The sequence below is a fragment of the Somniosus microcephalus genome, chromosome 19 (genome assembly GCF_052327205.1).
Source record: "Somniosus microcephalus isolate GS21.2 chromosome 19, FLI_Smic_1.0, whole genome shotgun sequence".
NCBI lineage: Eukaryota > Metazoa > Chordata > Chondrichthyes > Squaliformes > Somniosidae > Somniosus > Somniosus microcephalus.
Window position 1 is genome coordinate 63284270 of NC_141005.1, and position 23696 is coordinate 63307965.

The 23696-nt window shown below is 49.4% G+C and overlaps 1 protein-coding gene across 6 annotated transcripts in view; it reads right to left on the reverse strand.

The window, feature by feature from the left end:
- LOC147104527 (oxysterol-binding protein 2-like) overlaps positions 1-23696 on the reverse strand; it is a 461946-nt gene that overhangs the window by 178988 nt on the left and 259262 nt on the right. For all 6 annotated transcript variants that reach the window (XM_085961904.1, XM_085961902.1, XM_085961900.1 and 3 more), the window contains one exon: positions 5918-6168. In XM_085961904.1, the coding sequence (XP_085818030.1) occupies positions 5918-6168 (251 nt within the window). The remainder of the gene's footprint in view (positions 1-5917; positions 6169-23696) is intronic.

Sequence of the window (23696 nt, forward strand, 5' to 3'; positions counted from 1 at the left end):
GCCAGCGATGTTGAGGCTCTGGCCTACTCGCCCAATTTCAGGATACACCCACATGGAACGTGTGGGTCCACTCCCCGAGGACACCATCGGGGAATCGGCCCTACAAACGCAGTGAACAGAATCAAATAAATAAAGAGTCTCTTGGTTTGAACTCCAAGCTCCAAATAAATCTGATAGCAAAATACTGCGGATGCTGGAAATCCAAAATAACAACAGAAAACGCTGGAAAAACTCAGCAGGCCAGGCAACATCCGTGGAGAGAGAAATAGAGTCAACGTTTCAGGTTGAAGACCCTTCGTCAGAACTGAGAAAAAAGGCAGGAAATGAAACAGATTAAAAGGCCAGTTTGGGGGCTGGGAAATGGGGGAGGGGATGAAAGAACAAAAGGGAAGGTCTGGGAGGGGTGAAGAGACATTAAGAGGTATTCAAGGCGAGACGAGATGGTAATAGGACAGGTAAAGAGACAAAGGATGGCTCTAGATGAAGTGTGAAATACGCTGGCAGAATGAGAGACAGCTGCCATGTGGGAGAGAAAAAAAAAGGAAAAGGCACAAACCAAAAGTGTGGATAAAAAATATATAAATATATATGATGGGGGCTGAGGTTATGATCTGAAATTGTTGAACTCGATATTGAGCCCGGAAGCCTGTAAAGTGCCTAATCGGAAGAAATCTGTTCTATTTTCAAACATCTCTCACACTGTTATGGTGGGTAATCACAGAGACTGGGTTATTTTAACAGTGATGATTTGTGGGTGAGATTAACAACCGCGCAATACTGTGCAAAAAGTACAAAGTGTCCACAAAACTTTTCCACGTCATGGGACACAAATATAATTAGATGCCCATTTGCTGCAGGTCATCATTAAAATGCCTGTATTAATTAAACAAATGAAATACTGTAAGATTATCAAAGACCATTGTGGTTATTAAAGTGGCAGGCTCGAGGGCACTTACATCACTGTCAAAGATATAGTTAGAATATGCAGCCTCTGAAATATTATTATTATATTCAAGGGGTAATCAATTGTAAACAATGCCCAGGGTGCTCCGCTTCAGTTAGGCCCAATTCCCCAGTGCAACTCGAAAGTGTTTAAGCAGAGGATGATCCACCGACTCCGCCCAAACTCACCGACTCCGCCCAAACTCACCGACTTCCCCCTCGCCCAAACTCACCGACTCCCCCAAACTCACCGACACCCCCTCGCCCAAACTCACCGACTCCCCCAAACTCACCGACTCCCCCGTCGCCCAAACTCACCGACTCCCCCAAACTCACCGACTCCCCCAAACTCACCGACTCCCCCATCGCCCAAACTCACCGACTCCCCCCTCGCCCAAACTCACCAACTCCCCCAAACTCACCGACTCCCTCCTCGCCCAAATTCACCGGCTCCCCCAAACTCACCGACTCCCCCATCGCCCAAACTCACCGACTCCCCCAAACTCACCGACTCCCCCCTCGCCCAAACTCACCGACTCCCCCCTCGCCCAAACTCACCAACTCCCCCAAACTCACCGACTCCCTCCTCGCCCAAACTCACGGACTCCCCCAAAATCACCGACTCCCCCCTCGCCCAAACTCACCGACTCCCCCCTCGCCCAAACTCACCGACTCCCCCCTCGCCCAAACTCACCGACTCCCCCCTCGCCCAAACTCACCGACTCCCCCCTCGCCCAAACTCACCAACTCCCCCAAAATCACTGACTCCCCCCTAGCCCAAACTCACCGACTCCCCCCTCGCCCAAACTCACCGACTCCCCCCTCGCCCAAACTCACCAACTCCCCCAAACTCACCGACTCCCCCCTCGCCCAAACTCACCGACTCCCCCCTCGCCCAAACTCACCGACTCCCCCCCTCCCCCAAACTCACCGACTCCCCCTCCCAAACTCACCGACTCCCCCCTTGCCCAAACTCACCGACTCCCCCCTCGCCCAAACTCACCGACACACCCCCTCCCCCAAACTCACCGACTCCCCCTCCCAAACTCACCGACTCCCCCCTTGCCCAAACTCACCGACTCCCCCCCCAAACTCACCGACTCCCCCCTCGCCCAAACTCACCGACTCCCCCCTCGCCCAAACTCACCGACTCCTCCCTCGCCCAAACTCACCGACTACCCCCTCGCCCAAACTCACCCACTCCCCTTCGCCCAAACTCACCGACTCCCCCCTTCGCCCAAACTCACCGACTCCCCCTCCCAAACTCACTGACTCCCCCCTCGCCCAAACTCACCGACTCCCCCCCTCGCCCAAACTCACCAACTCCCCCCTCGCCCAAACTCACCGACTCCCCCCTCGCCCAAACTCACCGACTCCGCCCAAACTCACCGACTCCCCCCTCGCCCAAACTCACCGACACCGCACAAACTCACCGACTCCCCCTCGCCCAAACTCACCGACTCCCCCCTCGCCCAAACTCACCGACTCCGCCCAAGCTCACCGACTCCCCCCTCGCCCAAACTCACCGACTCCGCCCAAACTCACCGACTCCCCCCTCGCCCAAACTCACGACTCCCCCCTCGCCCAAACTCACCGACTCCCCCAAACTCACCTACTCCCCCCTCGCCCAAACTCACCGACTCCCCCAAACTCTCCGACTCCCCCATCGCCCAAACTCACCGACTCCCCCAAACTCACCAACTCCCCCCTCGCCCAAACTCACCGACTCCCTCCTCGCCCAAACTCACCGGCTCCCCCCTCGCCCAAACTCACCGACTCCCCCCTCGCCCAAACTCACCGACTCCCCCCTCGCCCAAACTCACCGACTCCCCCAAACTCACCGACTCCCTCCTCGCCCAAACTCACCAACTCCCCCAAACTCACCGACTCCCCCCTTGCCCAAACTCACCGACTCCCCCCTCGCCCAAACTCACCGACACCCCCCCTCCCCCAAACTCACCGACTCCCCCTCCCAAACTCACCGACTCCCCCCTCGCCCAAACTCACCGACTCCCCCCCCAAGCTCACCGACTCCCCCCTCGCCCAAACTCACCGACTCCTCCCTCGCCCAAACTCACCGACTACCCCCTCGCCCAAACTCACCCACTCCCCCTCGCCCAAACTCACCGACTCCCCGCTCGCCCAAACTCACCGACTCCGCCCAAACTCACCGACTCCCCCCCTCGCCCAAACTCACCGACTCCGCCCAAACTCACTGACTCCCCCCTCTCCCAAACTCACCGACTCCCTCAAACTCACCGACTCCCCCCTCGCCCAAACTCACCGACTCCGCCCAAACTCACCGACTCCCCCCTCTCCCAAACTCACCGACTCCCTCAAATTCACCGACTCCCCCTTCGCCCAAACTCACCGACTCCCCCAAACTCACCGACTCCCCCCTTGCCCAAACTCACCGACTCCCCCCTCGCCCAAACTCACCGACTCCCCCAAACTCACCGACTCCCCCCTTGCCCAAACTCACCGACTCCCCCCTCGCCCAAACTCACCGACTCCCCCAAACTCACCGACTCCCCCCTTGCCCAAACTCACCGACTCCCCCCCCAAAACTCACCGACTCCCCCCTCGCTCAAACTCACCGACTCCCCCCTCGCACAAACTCACCGACTCCCCCCTCGCCCAAACTCACCGACTCCCCCCTCGCCCAAACTCACCGACTCCCCCAAACTCACCGACTCCCCCAAACTCACCGACTCCCCCCTCCCCCAAACTCACCGACTCCCCCTCCCAAACCCACCGACTCCCCCCTCGCCCAAACTCACCGACTCCCCCCCTCGCCCAAACTCACTGACTCCTCCCTCGCCCAAACTCACCGACTACCCCCTCGCCCAAACTCACCTACTCCCCCCCCCAAACTCACCTACTCCCCCCGCAAACTCACCGACTCCCCCCTCGCCCAAACTCACCGACTCCCCCCTCGCCCAAACTCACCGACTCCCCCCTCCCCCAAACTCACCGACTCCCCCCTCGCCCAAACTCACTGACTCCTCCCTCGCCCAAACTCACCGACTCCCCCCCAAACTCACCGACACCCCCCTCCCCCAAACTCACCCACTCCCCCCCTCCCAAACTCACCGACTCCCCCCCCAACTCACCGACACCCCCCCTCCCCCAAACTCACCCACTCCCCCCCTCCCAAACTCACCGACTCCGCCCCCCCAAACTCACCGACTCCCCCCTCGCCCAAACTCACCGACTCCCCCCTCGCCCAAACTCACCGACTACCCCCTCGCCCAAACTCACGGACTCCCCCTCCCAAACTCACTGACTCGCCCAAACTCACCGACTGCCCCCCTCGCCCAAAGTCACCGACTCCCCCTCCCAAACTCACTGACTCCCCCTCCCAAACTCACTGACTCCCCCCTCGCCCAAACTCACCGACTCCCCCCTCGCCCAAACTCACTGACTCCCCCCTCGCCCAAACTCACCGACTCCCCCCCTCGCCCAAACTCACCCACTCCCCCTCGCCCAAACTCACCCACTCCCCCCTCGCCCAAACTCACCGACTCCCCCTCGCCCAAACTCACCGACTCCCCCCTCGCCCAAACTCACCGACTACCCCCTCGCCCAAACTCACCCACTCCCCCTCGCCCAAACTCACCGACTCCCCCCTCGCCCAAACTCATTGACTCCGCCCAAACTCACCAACTCCCCCAAACTCACCGAGTCCCCCCTCGCCCAAACTCACCGACTCCCCCAAACTCACCGACTCCCCCCTCGCCCAAACTCACCAACTCCCCCAAACTCACCGACTCCCCCCTTGCCCAAACTCACCGACTCCCCCCTCGCCCAAACTCACCGACACCCCCCCTCCCCCAAACTCACCGACTCCCCCTCCCAAACTCACCGACTCCCCCCTCACCCAAACTCACCGACTCCCCCCTCGCCCAAACTCACCGACACCCCCCCTCCCCCAAACTCACCCACTCCCCCCCTCCCAAACTCACCGACTCCCCCCCCAAACTCACCGACTCCCCCCTCGCCCAAACTCACCGACTCCCCCCTCGCCCAAACTCACCGACTACCCCCTCGCCCAAACTCACCCACTCCCCCTCGCCCAAACTCACCGACTCCCCCTCCCAAACTCACTGACTCGCCCAAACTCACCGACTGCCCCCCTCGCCCAAACTCACCGACTCCCCCCTCGCCCAAACTCACCAAATCCCCCCCTCGCCCAAACTCACCGACTCCCCCCTCGCCCAAACTCACCGACTCCCCCAAACTCACCGACTCCCCCCTCGCCCAAACTCACTGACTCCCCCCTCCCCCAAACTCACCGACTCCCCCCTCGCCCAAACTCACCGACTCCCCCCTCGCCGAAACTCACCGACTCCCCCCTCGCCCAAACTCACCGACTCACCCCCTCGCCCAAACTCACCGACTCCCCCAAACTCACCGACTCCCCCCTCGCCCAAACTCACTGACTCCCCCCTCCCCCAAACTCACCGACTCCCCCTCCCAAACTCACCGACTCCCCCCTCGCCCAAACTCACCGACTCCCCCCTCGCCCAAACTCACCGACTCCCCCCCCAAACTCACCGACTCCCCCCCTCGCCCAAACTCACCGACTCCCCCCTCCCCCAAACTCACCGACTCCCCCAAAGTCATCTACTCCCCCCCCTCGCCCAAACTCACCGACTCCCTCCTCGCCCAAACTCACCGACTCCCCCCTCGCCCAAACTCACCGACTCCCCCAAAGTCATCTACTCCCCCCCCTCGCCCAAACTCACCGACTCCCTCCTCGCCCAAACTTGTGTACCGAACAGATCAAGGAGTATAATACCGCCTTACCCCTTGTAATACTGTCCCCGTGTACAGTACAGATGAATGCGTTTATTACCCCTTTGCTGCGGACGATGCTGCCCCTGTATAAATCAGTCTTTTATTTGTGACAAGCTGTGGACATGGGTAAAATAGTATCTGAACTGCAGACAGATAAGGCAATGCGTTCACTTACATTGATCATAGCATTGGAGGTGATGCGGAAGAGGGTGGCTCGCTCGTTGACTGCTTTAATCTTCTCCCCGCTCTCAGCTGGTAGCTTCAGGCTCTCGAGCTCACTCAGGGATCTCTGAAGGGCTGCCCCGTGCTTAGCGATGAGGTCATTGCACTGGCTCAGGTCGTCAAGCTTGCTGGCCAGAGTCCTCAGGGTGGCGTGCAGCTCGCTCTTATCGGACTGCGAGGTTGGCTCCTCGTCACCGGAGTCATCTGTGGAAGGAGCAACAGTTTCCATGGTTACAGCACTGCCCGTACCACTCAGGACACATACAAAACAGGAACAAGAGAGACAGATCAGATCAGATCAGCAGTGGATTTGAGGGCCGCTGATCTCAAAGTCTGGTTGCTAAATGCCCCCTTCTTTTTATTCACTCATAACAAGTTTCTTCAAAAAGACACATCAGTAAAAACATAGGCTGTGTTGTGGGGCTCAGTATCTACTGAGTGAAAAGGGCAACAGTGACTCAAGAATAACATTTGTTTTTTTTGCCATTCCTGCCTCTTTACTAAAGGGTGTTTGGCAAATAATCAAATGATACCACACAGAAGGAGGTCATTCAGCCCATCGTGCCTGTGCCGGCTCTTTGAAAGAGCGATCCAATTAGTCCCACTCCCCCGCTCTTTCCCCATAGCCCTACAATTTTTCCCCTTCAAGTACTTATCCAATTCCATTTTGAAATTTATTATTGAATCTGCTTCCATCACCCTTTCAGGCAGTGCATTCCAGATCACAACAACTCGCTGTGAACATTTTTTTTTCCTAATCTCCCCTCTGGTATTTTCGTCAATTAGCTTAAATCTGTGTCCTCTGGTTACCGACCCTTCTGCCACTGGAAACAGTTTCTCCCTGTCTACTCTATCAAAACCCTTCATGCTTTTGAACACCTCTATTAAACCGCCCCTTAACCTTCTCTGCTCGAAGCAGAACAATCCCAGCTTCTCCAGTCTCTCCACATAACTGAAGTCCCCCATCCTTGTCCCATTCTGGTATATCTCCTCTGCACCCTCTATTTTGTTTTGGGAGAAGAGTGGGGAGCCCTCCTGTGGTCTGTTGACTGAGGCAAAACACTCTCCCAATCTGGCAGCCTGGAACTCAGTTGGTTTGGTTTTTTTCCTGCTTGCAACGAAGGAAAGAAAAGCCTCCTCCTTCACTGTAGAGCAGCTGCTCCCTACTGCAGCGGGATCCAGATACCGTTGAGACGAGTGTGAGTGTGTGTATGTGTGCGCGCGTGTGTAGCGTATCCAGGAGCAGGCAAACGAACAAGGCCAGAGTGACCAAACAGGACGAGGGCTATCCTTTAATGCTGGGATATAAATTTATCTAATCCGTCTTTGACAGACAAACTTTCGAAGAATTTCCTGAGCCCTACGAGGCGGAGCAGGGCAGGTGTTATAGCTGCTTGTCGCAGCCCACAGCTGGCTGTTCTACACACACACGCTTGTGTCGACAACATCTGGTTCTCGCTGCAGCAGAGACCCACTCTCTACAATGAAGGTGGTTGGGTCAAGGGCAAACAAAATATAAATCAAATTTACTGTGTTGGACGTGAGAGCGAGAGAGAGAGAGAGAGAGACAGCTACTTCTGAGTAACAGTCCGCATCTAGTTAGGTTTAACGTCTCCTTTAAATAAAACTATGCCATTATTTTAAAATAAATGGAGAAGTGTCAATCCAGCGAGCTGTAATATTCGATGAAGTGCAATATACTGTGGCGTTGCCACATTGGGGAAACACTGTGTATATGTAGATAAACCTGTATAATCCCCTTTTAACTGCTGTATTCCCCTCCCCCCGCAAGACAGTTGCAAGCTGAGAGGAATAAGGCACGTTCAGACTTGCCTGCTGCTGATAGAAGGAAAACCAATCAGGTTCCAGCAGGTGACCAATCCGTGAGTCATCACAGGTTCGCGGGCTTCACGAATTCAGTACTGTATTGTGAGAGTTGGAGTAAAGACCTATTTCTTGTAGCTCGCTGTGTTGCCTATTTCTTTACGCGGGAGACTGTAGTCCCCCACAATACCACATTGTTCTCCCACACTGTGGACCCAAGTCCAGGCCCCCAGCCAATAACAGGAGGGGCCCTCCCTGTGCTAACCTGCAGGTCAATGCATGGTCATGGTCTCAAGAGTTTCCAGATACCTTGGGTTGCTGCTGGGTCCATGGACAGTCTGTGCTGGACACACACTCACAGAACTGCCATTATTAGGCTGTTGGGGAAACTTTCTAGGAATTCTGTGGGAATGTTCTAGTTTAAGAGTTAATTAAATAACTTAATTAGTTATGACTTGGATGAAGGGACCGAGTGTACTGTTGCCAAATTTGCTGATGATACAAAGATAGGTGGGAAAGCAAGTTGTGAGGAGTACACAAAGAGTCGGTAAAGGGACATTGATAGGTTAAGTGAGTGGGCAAAAATTTGGCAGATGGAGTATAATTGGGAAAATGTGAGGTTATCGGAAGAATAAAAAAGCAAAATATTATTTAAATAGAGAGAGAGTACAAAATGCTGTGGTACAGAGGGATCTGGGGGTCCTTGTACATGAAACACAAAAAGTTAACATGCAGGTACAGCCAGTAATTAGGAAGGCAAATGGAATGTTGGCCTTTATTGCAAGGGGGATGTAGTATAAACATAGGGAAGTCTTACTACAACTGTACAGGGTATTGGTGAGACCACACCTGGAGTATTACGTACAGTTTGGGCCTCCTTATTTAAGGAGGGATATACTTGCATTGGAGGCAGTTCAGAGAAGGTTCACTCGGTTGATTCCTGGGATGAAGGGGTTGTCTTATGATGAAAGGTTGAGCAGGTTGGGCCTATACTCATTGGAGTTTAGAAGAATGAGAGGTGATCTTATTGAAACATATAAGATTCTGAGGGGGCTTGACAGGGTAGATGCTGAGAGGATGTTTCCCCTCGTGGGGGAATCTAGAACGAGGGGGCAGAGTCTCAGAATAAGGGGGCACCCATTTAAAACAGAGATGAGGAGGAATTTCTTCTCTGAGAGGGTCGTGAAGTTTTGGAATTCTCTACCCCAGAGAGCTGTGGAGGTGAAGTCATTGAATATATTCAAGGCGGAGACAGACAGATTTTTGAACTACAGGGGGTTCAAAGGTTATGGGGAACAGGCAGGAAAGTGGAGCTGAGGCCAAGATCAGATCAGCCATGATCTTATTGAATGGTGGAGCAGGCTCGAGGGGCCGAATGGCCGACTCCTGCTCCTATTTCTTATGTTATGTTCTTAATGTGGAGATAATTGGTGGCGCATCTCTGATCACAAACCTACCAGAAGGGCAAGGAAACACAATACAACAACAACTTGCATTTATATAGTAAAAGAGATTTCCAAGAATGGTACCAGAATTGAGAGATTACGGCTATCGGGAAAGATTGAACAGGTTGAGGCTTTTTTCTTCAGGAAAGAGAAGACTTAGAGGAGACCTGATAAGAGGTTGGACAGGGTAGATGTGGAGAGAATGTTTCCACCTGTGGGAGAATCTAAAACTAGGGGCCACAAATACAAGATATTTACTGATAAATCCAGTAGGGAAATAATGTAGTAAATCAGCGGCTCGCTGGTTGGGTCATTTCTCTGCAAAAGTGCTAGTATCAATCACTAGCCTCATCGCAATACGTCGCTGTTAAAGTGACAGTGCATGTGAGCCGACAGCAACCTCCAGTAACTCCCAGCGACTCGGGTTGTAGCTCACATTGGCCTGCAGGCTCCGCGACCCCTCCCTTCCCTGCTCACTCCTAGCTTTGAAGCCTGCTGGTCATGCAGCGTTTTACCAGTGTGCAGCCAGGCCCTCTGCTAACGTTACACTGTCATGTGGGGAGTGGGCACGCACAGGGTGGTCTGTGCAGACTCAGCCAATCTTCTCCCTCCTTGTGCGGAAATATCCGTCCTTCCCTTGGCACCTCGTGCTGATGGTACCTCCCAGCACAGGAACCTGCCACCTGAACAATCGCGGGGGGTAAACCTGTGCCCTATTTCTCCCTGGTACAGTAGATCAAGGCATGAAGGTACTGCACCACCCCTTCAATACCTGCTAACAACTTGCATTATCATGGTTATTAAAAGCGATGAGATATTGTTCCAAATGCCAGCACATTTTCAACATTCCGGAAATAATAATTGCATGAACCGAGAGAATGGATTTAATATATAGAAGCATCTGATTACTTAAATGCTGAGTCTGTGGACATTTTACTTGAGTCATTACAATATTTGCAGATGACTCGCTTACTATTGCAACTTCCAAAATTATTACAAAGAATTACATAGAATATACAGCACAGAAAGAGGCCATTCAGCCCTACAAGTCTGTGCTGGTATTTATAATCCACATGAGTTTCCTCCCATTCCACCTACCTCATCGCAGCCTTTCAGCATATCTTTCTAATCCCTTTTCTCTCATGTACTCGGCTAGTTTCCTTTTGAAAGTATCTAAGCCATTTGCCTCAACTATTTCCTGTGGTAGCGAGTTCCACATTCTAACCACTCCCTGAGTAAAGAAATTTCTCCTCATTTCCCTGCTGGATTTATCAGTAACTATCTTGTATTTGTGGCCCCTAGTTATAGATTCTCGCACAAGTGGAAACATTCTCTCCACATCTACCCTGTCCAACCTCTATCAGGTCTCCTCTAAGTCTTCTCTTCCCTGAAGAAAAAAGCCTCAACCGGTTCAATCTTTCCTGATAGCTGTAATCTCTCAATTCTGGTACCATTCTTGTAAATCTCTTTTGCACTTTCTCCTGTGCTTCAATGTCTTTTTGTGGTGTGGACAGCAGAACCGGGCACAGTACTCAAAGTGCGGCCTGACCAGGGTCCGATACAAGTTTAACATAACTTCACTACTTTTGACTTCTATACCCCATGAAATAAATCCCAGTGCTTTGTTGGCATTTTTAATTGCTTTTCTGACCTGCGATGCTCCTTTTAATGATTTGTTCACCCGTATCCCTAGATCCCTTTGATCTTCTACTCCATTCAGTTTATTTTCTGAGGTGTAGGTGATGTTTCTGTTTTTCCTACCAAAGTGCATCTCCTCACATTTATCAATGTAAAAGATCATTTGCCACTTAACTGCCCAGTGTACAAGTTTTCTATTGTCTTCTTGTATGAGGGTGCATTCTTCCTCAGTGTTAGCTATGCCTCCTAGTTTGCTATCATCCACTTATTCCTAAGTCCAAATCATTAATGTGAATGATGAGTAACCGTGGTTCCAGCACTGTTGCTTATGGAACACTGCTTTCTGCCTTCCTCCAATCCGAATAAATACCCTTTACCCCTAATCTCTGCTTTTGTTTGTTTTTTTTAGCCACTTTGCTATCCATTCAGCTAATTGTTCCCCTGACTCCACATGCCCTAACCTTTGTCATGAGCCTAGCGAGTGGTACCTTATCAAAGGCCTTTTGATTTGTGATTTTAAACAGCCACCTGTCATTCTAACACACAGAGGTTAAAGTTCACCAGTGCCAGATCTCGCTCTCCACACACACACTGTGCATGGATTCACTAACTGTTCCTATACACACGACAGGGTAGTGTGTGTATCCCAGGAGTGTGTAATACACTGAGTATTAGGGGACAATTCACTCCACTCTGGTGCGCTACAGCTTGTGTGTGTGTCTCATGTCAGCTGCTGTACTTGGGTCGCCAGCCTTGCAGGATCGTCCTGCTGTCTCCAGGAATTAAAGATTAATTTCCTGGACACTGCTGTGAGCAACATGGGAGAAAAATCAACAAGGCATTAAAAAAAAAATTGTGGGTTTCTTCCCCATTCTTTTTAACACTTCTTTATTAGTTATATAAAAATATTGAAGGAGGGCGGGCGGTTGGAGATGAGAGGTCATGTGATGAACCCTCCAGGAATACATCCAACTAGATTTGGCAGCTGTATGTTTCACACGTGCAGTAGACACCAGGTCTAAAGGAACAATTGCCTCCCATCTGGTACCATGCAGCCTAGGAATGGCCCACCCGTCGCCAGGCAATCATTCTGGGTGCAACCAGCAGAAGGGGACGTTCACTGCTCTGCACAGGAAAGAGTAAATGGTTGTGTCAGTGTTAGGGTGGGAGGATATACATTTTTATTTTCTGAACTGTGTGCTATTTCTGTGTCACAGGCACAGTCTCATCTGTCATGTTAATCAACAGAAGCAATATGAAAATTCCTGCTGCGATCAGAGCCAAGCATCCCGGAACATGAAAATTCATAAAAATGTTAATTACTTTCATGATGACAAATGGCACCCTGCATAGTCGATGAGCTCCTGAGTGGCTGAGCGGAGGACAGCACACAATGACCTGAATCTTAATGGACAAGAAAAACATTCAGCTGCCAAACGTGGTGAGCCAAGTTTTAGAAATATAGGTAGTGGATCAAAATTAAGATTGACACAGGAATTATAGGGAGTATAGGAACAGTTAGTGCTCCACACACACTCCTGGGTGACACACACTAGCCCCTATCATTATAGGGTGTATAGGAACAGTTAGTGCTCCACACACACTCCTGGGCAACACACACTAGCTCCTATCATTATAGGGTGTATAGGAACAGTCAGTGCTCCACACACACTCCTGGGCAACACACACTAGCCCCTATCATTATAGGGTGTATAGGAACAGTTAGTGCTCCACACACACTCCTGGGTGACACACACTAACCCCTATCATTATAGGGTGTATAGGAACAGTTAGTGCTCCACACACACTCCTGGGCAACACACACTAGCCCCTATCATTATTATAGGGTATATAGGAACAGTTAGTGCTCCACACACACTCCTGGGCTAAACACACACTAGCCCCTATCATTATAGGGTGTATAGGAACAGTTAGTGCTCCACACACACTCCTGGGCAACACACACTAGCCCCCCATCATTATAGGGTGTATAGGAACAGTTAATGCTCCACACACACTACTGGGCGACACACACTAGCCCCCCATCATTATAGGGTGTATAGGAACAGTTAATGCTCCACACACACTCCTGGGCGACACACACTAGCCCCCCATCATTATAGGGTGTATAGGAACAGTTAATGCTCCACACACACTCCTGGGCGACACACACTAGCCCCCCATCATTATAGGGTGTATAGGAACAGTTAGTGCTCCACACACACTCCTGGGTGACACACACTAGCCCCTATCATTATAGGGTGTATAGGAACAGTTAGTGCTCCACACACACTCCTGGGCAACACACACTAGCCCCCCATCATTATAGGGTGTATAGGAACAGTTAATGCTCCACACACACTCCTGGGCGACACACACTAGCCCCCCATCATTATAGGGTGTATAGGAACAGTTAATGCTCCACACACACTCCTGGGCGACACACACTAGCCCCCCATCATTATAGGGTGTATAGGAACAGTTAGTGCTCCACACACACTCCTGGGCGACACACACTAGCCCCCCATCATTATAGGGTGTATAGGAACAGTTAGTGCTCCACACACACTCCTGGGTGACATACACTAGCCCCTATCATTATAGGGTGTATAGGAACAGTTAGTGCTCCACACACACCTGGGTGACACACAGTAGCCCCCCATCATTATAGGGTGTATAAGAACAGTTAATGCTCCACACACACTCCTGGGCAACACACACTAGCCCCTATCATTATAGGGCGTATAGGAACAGTTAATGCTCCACACACACTCCTGGGCGACACACACTAGCCCCCCATCATTATAGGGTGTATAAGAACAGTTAATGCTCCACACACACTCCTGGGCGACACACACTAGCCCCTATCATTATAGGGTGTATAGGAACAGTTAGTGCTCTACACACGCTCCTGAGCAACACACACTAACCCCTATCATTATAGGGTGTATAGGAACAGTTAGTGCTCCACACAACACTCCTGGGCAACACACACTAGCCCCTCCTATCATTGAACAAGTGTTCATTACTCTGAGCACAGAACACCACTATGCTTGTTGAAAATGAGCATCTTGAAGTCCAAATAACCAGCAATACAAAGATGGCAGGCAGTGGCTCCATTCCAGCATTTGCAACTCCAACACCTTTCTTGAGGTTTCCCAGAAACTTTGATATTTTTGACCGATGCAAAATTCAGTGAAGGACACATGACAGCACAATTGCTGTTTAGCTGGTGGATGTGTCTCCAACTCAGTTTCTGCACAAGGTAACAGGGAAGTATTTCATCTTGTCGGGTGTGTTTTGGTACCAGTTCATCTGCACACAGTTTCATTTACTGATAAAGCCGGATCCGCTCCAGTCCACAGAAGGCCAGGACTTGCGAGTCTCATGCTCAATGGAAACGAGCAGCACAAAGTAGGCCGAGCCCCCACTCTCAGCCTCTGTTGTTTCCATCCAGTAATCCTCTAACCACACTCTAGAGGTCATGGGACAGCTCATCAACACAGGGTAAGGGAGGGGGTTCTGTCACAAATTCGCATGTTTTTGCAAATTTACAACTTTAAAATGGAAATGTGCAAAGTTGTGACTGTACTTTACATTGAAGCTAAAATTGAATGATGCTGGGAGTGGTTGCAGGTTCTTTATGCTTGGAGGCAGTTACGACAAGCTCCACCCTCAGCACAGAGGTGTCTGCTTGACACTTTACTTTTCAAACCAATGCTGCAATGGCCCCGGCCTGTAAAAACCTTTCAATTACAGGATAACCAGAGGCTGGAGAGTATCATACACATGAGAATACACAGGCTGGAGAGTATCAAAGACAGGAGAACACACATAGAAACATAGAAGATAGGAGCAGGAGTAGGCCATTCGGCCCCTCAAGCCTGCTCCGCCATTTAATGAGATCATGGCTGATCATCCAAATTCATACCCTGTCCCTGCTTTCTCCCCATATCCCTTGATCCCTTTAGCCTCAAGAAATATATCTAACTCCTTCTTGAATATATTTAATGAATTGGCCTCAACTGCCTTTTGTGGTAGAGAATTCCACAGGTTCACCACTCTCCGGGTGAAGAAATTCCTCCTCATCTCTGTCCTAAATGGCTTACCCTTTATCTTTAGACTAGGACCCCTGGTTCTGGACTGCCCCGCCATCGGGAACACCCTTCCTGCATGTAGTTTGTCTATTCCTGTTAGAATTTTATACGTTTCAATGAGATCCCCTCTCATTCTTCTAAACTCCAGTGAATATAAGCCCAATCGACCCAATCTCTCCTCATACGTCATTCCTGCCATCCCAGGTATCAGCCTGGTGAATCTTCGCTGCACTCCCTCCATGGCAAGAACATCCTTCCTTAGATAAGGCGACCAAAACTGCACACAATACTCAAGGTGTGGTCTCACCAAGGCCCTGTACAACTGCAGCAAGACATCCTTGCTCCTGTACTCGAATCCTCTCACTATGAAGGCCAACATACCATTTGCCTTCTTAACCACCTGCTGCACCTGCATGCTGACCTTCAGCAACTGGTGCACAAGGACACCCAGGTCTCGTTGCACTTCCCCTTCTCCCAAACTATTGCCATTCAGATAATAATCTGCCTTCCTGTTTTTGCCACCAAAGTGGATAACCTCACATTTATCCACATTATACTGCATCTGCCATGCATCTGCCCAATCACCCAACCTGTCCAAATCATACTGAAGTTTCTCAGCATCCTCCTAACAGCACACACGCCCACCCAGCTTTGTGTCATCTGCAAACTTGGAGATATTACATCTAGTTCCCTCGTCTAGATCATTAATGTATATTGTGAATAGCTGGGGTCCTAGCACCGATCCCTGCGATACACCACTATTTATTGCCTGCCACTCGGAAAAAGACTTGTTTATTCCAACTCTTTGCTTCCTGTCTGCCAACCAGTTCTCTATCCAAGTCAGTACCTTACCCCCAATCCCATGTGCTTTAACTTTACAATCTCTTATGCGGGACCTTATCGAAAGCCTTCTGAACGTCCAAATACACCACATCCACTGGTTCTCCCTTATCTATTCTACCAGTTACATCCTCAAAAAATTGCAGTAGATTAGTCAAGCACATTTCACCTTTTGTAAATCTATGTAGACTTTGTCCGATCCTGTCACTGTTTTCCAAGTGCTCTGCTATTACATCTTTTATATGCACTCTAGCATTTTCCCCACTGCCGATGTCAGGCTTACCGGTCTATAATTACCCGTTTTCTCTCTACCACCTTTTTTGAATAGTGGGGTTACATTAGCTACCCTCCAATCCATGGGAACTGTTCCAGAGTCTATAGAATTTTGGAAGATGACCAGCAATGCATCTACTATTTCTAGGACCACTTCCTTAAGTACCCTAGGATGTAGATTATCAGGCCCTGGGGATTTATCGGCCTTCAATCCCATCAATTTCCCTAACACCATTTCCCTACAAATACTGATTTCATTCAGTTCCTCCCTCTCATTAGACCCTATGTTCCCTGACATCACTGTGAGGTTATTTGTGTCCTCCTTTGTGAAGACAGAACCAAAGTATGTATTTAATTGGTCTGCCATTTCTTTATTCCCTATTATAAATTCCCCTGATTCTGACTGCAAGGGACCTACGTTTGACTTCACCAATCTTTTTCTCTTCACATATCTATAGAAGCTTTTACAGTCAGTTTTTATGTTCCCTACAAGCTTACTCTCATTCTATTTTCCCCATTTAATTAATCCCTTTGTCCTCCTTTGCTGAATCCTAAACTGCTCCCAATCCTCAGGTTTGCTGCTTTTTCTGGCCAGTTTATATGCTCTCTCCTTGGATCTTATGCTGTCCCTAATTTCCCTTGTTAGCCACGGTTGAGTCACCTTTTTTGTTTTATTTTTATGCCAAACAGGGATGAACAAATTCTGTAGTTCATCCATGTGATCTTTAAATGTTTGCCATTGCCTATCCACTGTCAACCCTTTACGTAACGTTCCCCAATCCATCCTAGCCAACTCGCACCGCATACCATTGTAGTTTCCTTTATTTAAATTCAGGACTCTAGTCTCCGAGTCAAAAACTTAACTCTCCATCTTAATGAAGAATTTAATCATATTATGATCGCTCCACCCCAAGGGAACTCGCACAACAAGATTGCTAATTAATCCTTTCTCATTACATAATACCCAGTCTAAGACGGCCTGATCTCTTGTTGGTTCCTCGACATATTGGTACAGGAAACCATCCCATACAGGAATTCCTCCTCCACAGTATTGTTACTAATTTGGTGAGCCCAATCTATATGTAGATTAAAGTCACCCATGATAACTGCTGTGCCCTTATTGCACACGTATCTAATTTCCCGTTTAATGCCATCCCCAACCTCAGCATTACTGTTTGGGGGTCTGTATACAACTCCCACTAACGTTTTCTGCCCCTTTGTATTTCTAAGCTCTACCCATACAGATTCCACATCATCAGAGCTAATATCCTTCCTTACTATTGTGTTAATCTCCTCTTTAACCAGCAATGCTACCCCACCTCCTTTTCCTTTTTGCCTGCCTTTCCTGAATATTGAATACCCCTGGATGTTGAATTCCCAGCCTTGGTCACCCTGGAGCCATGTCTCTGTAATCCTAATTATATCATATCCGTTTACAACTATTTGCGCAGCTAATTCATCCACCTTATTGCGAATGCTCCTCGCATTAAGACACAAAGCTTTCAGGCTTGTTTTTTTAAACACTCTTAGACCATTTAGAATTATTATTTACTGTGGCCATGTTTGATTTAAACCCTTGATTTCTCTGAGTGCCACTTTTGCTTTTCTCCTTGCAGTCTTTTGCTTCTATCCTTGCTTCCCTTTCCTCTGTCACCCTGCACAGGTTCCCAACCCCCTGCCATTTTAGTTTAAACCCTCCCCAACAGCACTAGCAAAGACGCCCCATACACAGAATAACACACAGGCTGTGGAGTATCATACACAGGAGAGAGAGTATCATACATAGGAGAACACACAGGCTGGAGAGTATCATACACAGGAGAACACAGGCTGGAGCGAATCATACACCAGGAGAATACACAGGCTGGAGAGTATCTTACACAGAATTACACAGGCTGGAGAGTATCATACACAGGAGAACACACAGGCTGGAGAGACTAAGACACAGGAGAATACACAGGCTGGAGAGTGTAATACACAGGAGAATACACAGGCTGGAGAGTATCATACACAGGAGTATACACAGGCTGGAGAGTATCATACACAGGAGAACACACAGGCTGGAGAGTATCATACACAGGAGTATACACAGGCTGGAGAGTATCATACACAGGAGAACACACAGGCTGGAGAGTATCATACACAGGAGAACAAATGGAGAGTATCATACAGGAGAACACACAGGCTGGAGAGTATCATACACAGGAGAACACACGGGCTGGAGAGTATCATACACAGGGGAACACACAGGCTGGAGAGTATCATACGCAGGGGAACACACAGGCTGGAGAGTATCATACACAGGGGAACACACAGGCTGGAGAGTATCATACACAGGAGAACACACAGGCTGGAGTGTATCATACACAGGAGTATACACAGGCTGGAGAGTATCATACACAGGAGAACACACAGGCTGGAGAGTATCATACACAGGACAACACACAGGCTGGAGAGTATCATACACAGGAGAACACACAGGCTGGAGAGTATCATACACAGGGGAACACACAGGCTGGAGAGTATCATACACAGGGGAGCACACAGGCTGGAGAGTATCATACACAGGAGAACACACAGGCTGGAGAGTATCATACACAGGAGAACACACAGGCTGGAGAGAATCATACACAGGAGAACACACAGGCTGAAGAGTATCATACAGAGTATCACGCACGTGCCGGGTAGTATTACACAGAGGATAACCCACAGCCTGGAAGGAGCAGAGAGATCAGGGCCAATCTTTTAATGGTATCTGATGTAATAAAACTCACTACGCACTTGGTTCGAGTATAAAGCAAGGCTTTAATTAACTTGTTTCAGAACATGGAGGTCTAGTTGTACTTCACTAGTTGCTTGTCTTACAAAATGTCCCTGGAAGCTGGGGCCAACGCCCGAGTATTTATACTCCTTGGACGGCGCCACCAGCTGGCCGTCCAGTGTTATTTCATAAGTAGTTTCTTGATGATGAGATTTAAAACAGTATCAACATACAGTCAGCATTTGTGGAACAGGCGTTATTCTCCCTCCAGCAGTGGATTCCAACACAAAGGCAGCTCCAGCACTCAAATCCAGGCATTAAATTGAACCAAGTCTGGATTTCATTTCATTATTTGTTACTGGGGATTATTGATAGATAGCAGTGGACACGCAGCAGCGAGCTAGAGCCTGGAATCTAATCGAGGAATTTACATACAGAACGATTGCTCTAGAATTACGTAGGCAGAACTTGAAAGCAATTTGTATCACTCTTTGTGCACAGGAACCCACGATCAATGGGGAAATCAATGGAAATACGTGTGTGTGAATCTGGTAAATTTTAACATTTATTTTTTAGTGGAGGAGGAATTGCGTGTTTTTCGCTATTTCTACTTCCTAATATTTACATGAATTTTGCATCGATTTGAGGGAGTGAAGGTGGACACTGATGGGGATGAGATAATCAGTCAGTCTCTGAGGTCCCAAGAAGCCTGGCCAAGGCCTCATGCTGATGGCTTGTCCCGCCCGCCCCATCAATGAACTTGATCATTCTTTCTTCTGACTCAGAACCTCCCATAGCCAGCTTCTGCCAGCACTGGGAATATCACCTGCCGGCTGCAAAGGGAAGTTGATTTAAAATGTTGCGCAGAGAACCGGACAGTAGCGGAGGAGGGGCCCAATACACCATGGCCCCGGGGGAGGGGCCCAATACACAGTGACCCCCCGGGGGGAGGGGCCCAATACACCATGGCCCCGGGGGAGGGGCCCAATACACAGTGACCCCGGGGGAGGGGCCCAATACACAATGACCCCTGGGGGCGGGGCCCAATACACCATGACCCCCTGGGGGGAGGGGCCCAATACACAGTGACCCCGGGGGGACCAATACACAACGACCCCAGGGGAGGGACCCAATACACAGTGACCCCGGGGGAGGGGCCCGATACACAGTGACCCCGGGGGGAGGGGCCCGATACACAGTGACCCCAGGGGGAGGGGCCCGATACACAGTGACCCTGGGGGGAGGGGCCCGATACACAGAGACCCCGGGGGGAGGGGCCCGATACACAGTGACCCCGGGGGAGGGGCCCGATACACAGTGACCCCCGGGGGGAGGGGCCCAATACAGTGACCCCAGGGGGAGGGGCCCAATACACAGTGACCCCGGGGGCGGGGCCCAATACACCATCACCCCCGGGGGGAGGGGCCAATACACAGTGACCCCCTGGGGGGAGGGGCCCAATACACAGTGACCCCCAGGGGAAGGGGCCCAATACACAGTGACCCCCCAGGGGGAGGGGCCCAATACACAGTGACCCCGGGGGAGGGGCCCAATACACAATGACCCCAGGGGCGGGGCCTAATACACCATCACCCCCGGGGGGAGGGGCCCAATACAGTGACCCCAGGGGGAGGGGCCCAATACACAGTGACCCCGGGGGGAGGGGCCCAGTACACCATCACCCCCGGGGGGAGGGGCCCAATACAGTGACCCCAGGGGGCGGGGCCCAATACACAGTGACCCCGGGGGGAGGGGCCCAGTACACCATCACCCCCGGGGGGAGGGGCCCAATACAGTGACCCCCAGGGGGCGGGGCCCAATACACAGTGACCCCGGGGGAGGGGCCCAATACACAGTGACCCCGGGGGAGGGGCCCAATACACAATGACCCCGGGGGCGGGGCCCAATACACCATGGCCCCGGGGGAGGGGCCCAATGCACAGTGACCCCGGGGGAGGGGCCCAATACACAGTGATCCCGGGGGGAGGGGCCCGATACACAGTGATCCCGGGGGGAGGGGCCCGATACACAATGACCCCAGGGGAGGAGGAGGACGGAGGGAGGGGGGGAGGGGGGGAGAGAGGGGGGAAGATGACGGGGTGAGGGAAAACGGGGTGGGAGAAAGAGGGCGAGGAGGACGGAGAGAGAGGAGGACGGTGGGAGAGGAGGACGGTGGGAGAGGGCGAGGAGGGAGAGAGAACGAGGAGCAGAGAGGGCGAGGAGCAGAGAGAGGGCGAGGAGGACGGAGGGAGAGGGCGAGGAGGACGGAGAGAGGGAGAGAATTGAGAGGGGGGACAGAGAGAGAATGCGAGAGAGAGGGTGTTGAGGGTCCAGGCGCGTGTAGTCCGTTCCCGGGGACTGAGCGGCGGCCGCACTTTGGAACAACACAGGTGGAGGCGCAGCACGTGTACAATGGCCGCTGGAAGGAGACTAAAACAAACAAGTTTTCGGCCCCCGGTGAAACAAAAATGAGAATTTTTTTAATTCAGAAAATTGTTTAAAGCCAGAAAAAATACGGGAAAGTGATGTTGAATGTCTTGCAGGAAATTCCAGTTAAATTTTGCCAGGTGTTGTCCTCTTTTTGAAAGAGTCTATCAGGGTTATTTCAATCATGTTATGAGAGAGGGGGGAAAGTTTGTGCCCCTGTTTGTACCTCAGAGTCTGTGAGAGACGGAGGGAAAGGCAGCAGAAAAAGAGGAAACTGATCTGCAAAACTAATCCCAACTCATCACCAAGGCTGGGGATCGATAACCTCACCGCCTTCTTGGGAAGTTTAACCACTTTATTCACTTTCTTATTTGATCTCCGTTTGGAATTGGAGTTTATTTTATAATATTTTGTCGTATGTTTAACAACAGCATTGAAGAGGGAAAGAGAAACTTGGAACAGCTTCTGTCAAAGCTGCAACGAATTTGAAAGAATTTAAAGATTTTTAATGAACTTTTCACAAAAAATGTGTTGAAAACACTTTCTCCCCCCCCCCCTTAGTTTCGAATATGAATTTAGAAGCAATGGAAACTAAAATCAATATTCTCCTCAACTAAACGAGTTTCAACCAGGTCTTGAAGTCCAAACGCTTTTAAAGAGGCTCTGAATTGCTTAAAACGTTTTAAAATTGACATTTCTCAGTATTTGATTTTGAACGATCGACTGAAGTTGAGTAGCTTTACACAAACATGCAACCATGCTGTTGAGGAGGGGGAGGGCGGGGAGGATTTGTAGGATTTACATATTACTTTTTACTTTAAAAAAAATATCATTAAGACATTTAGGAAGAGAACCAAATATGGGAAAAACACAAATCATTTTATTTTGTCTGTCGTTCTGTAGTCCTAACAAGTCCCAGGAATAATGTAAATATAGATTTTCTTTTAAATATTTAGTGGAGTGTTAATAGTAACGAGTTATGTAACGATGTATAAAAATTGCAGGAAGCTACTTTAGAAGAAACTACTATTTGTTTATTGAGAAAGACAGAAAATACTTTGATTAAACTGATAATGTACAATTTTGATTTGGTATAAATGTTTGAAATAGGAGATTAAAAATTGAGAGTACAATGAAGTTTGTTTCCCACTATTTAATTGGGAAATACCTAAAAGAACTCAACAATTTCCATGATAAGAGCAAGGTTTAATATTGTGGAGAATGTTTGAGAGAAAAACATTAGAAGTGAAATTTGTAAATTAATATCTTTACGTCAACATATTAGTAAATATTTCCAAGTCAGTCTGATTGGTTCTCCTGTCCTGGAAGAAAGATTATTTCTATTAATGTTTATTTCTGTTAAATCACAGCTTTTCCTGCTTTTTGTTTTTAATTCAGTGACGCAAATTGTGTATGTGTTTTTCTGCACTTCTGAATAAGTGCTGCATTTCTGACACGTTAGATGGGGCGTGTGCTGGTTCAAGAAGACAACGCTTATTAATGGAAGTGATTGAAGTTGGAAATACGGATACCTGGTTTTGTTCAATTCTTTTTAATACTATGAACTAAAGCACTTTATAATTGTTGGTTGTCTTGTTGTATTGTGATTAATATTCTAATTACTTATGTGGATGTACAGCACGTCAGCACCATAGGAAAGCTGCTGCTCCTGCTGCTTGTGCAGCCACTGCTATAGTGACATGAGGGATGGGCTAAACGTTGAAAACTTTAAAATTAATACAAATTGCATGAATAGATATGCCCTTTTGGATTGTTTGTCGAGGCATAACCGTGTAACTGAGTGACGTTTCTGAAGTGTTAATGCATTATTATGCAGTTCTTTTATATCCCAGTCATTTCTGACAAGCAATTTTTTATTAAATAGAGTTTATATATGAATAACTAAAAGCTTTTAATTAATTCTACCGTAAACAAACTTGCAGAATGGGCATGTAAATGACAAATGAATTTCAATACAGATAAGTGTGAGGTGGTGCATTTTGGTAGGAGGATAAGGAGGCGACCTAATCCTTGGAAAATAAGAGTCTAAATGGGGTAGAGGTGCAAAGGGATCAAGAGGTATTGATTCACAGATCATTAAAAGTAGCAACGCAGGTTAAAAAAGCCATAAAAGTACAAATAAAGCACTGGGGTTAATTTCTAGAGGAATAGGATTAAAAAGCAGAGCAGTTATGTTAAACCTATATAGAACCTTAATACAATAGCAAAATACTGCAGATGTTTGTCTCATGATTTGAGATGGTGGGATGGCAATATGGCATTACTGTATATATGCTTTTAAATGGTTGCTGTTGCTGTCATTGTTGTTTTAAAACTTGCTCACAGACAAAAAGGTCGCGCTCAAAGGAGTTCGTGGCCCGTTCAGTACAAAAAAATAATTAGAGGGAACATTGCCCTCCACCGTCT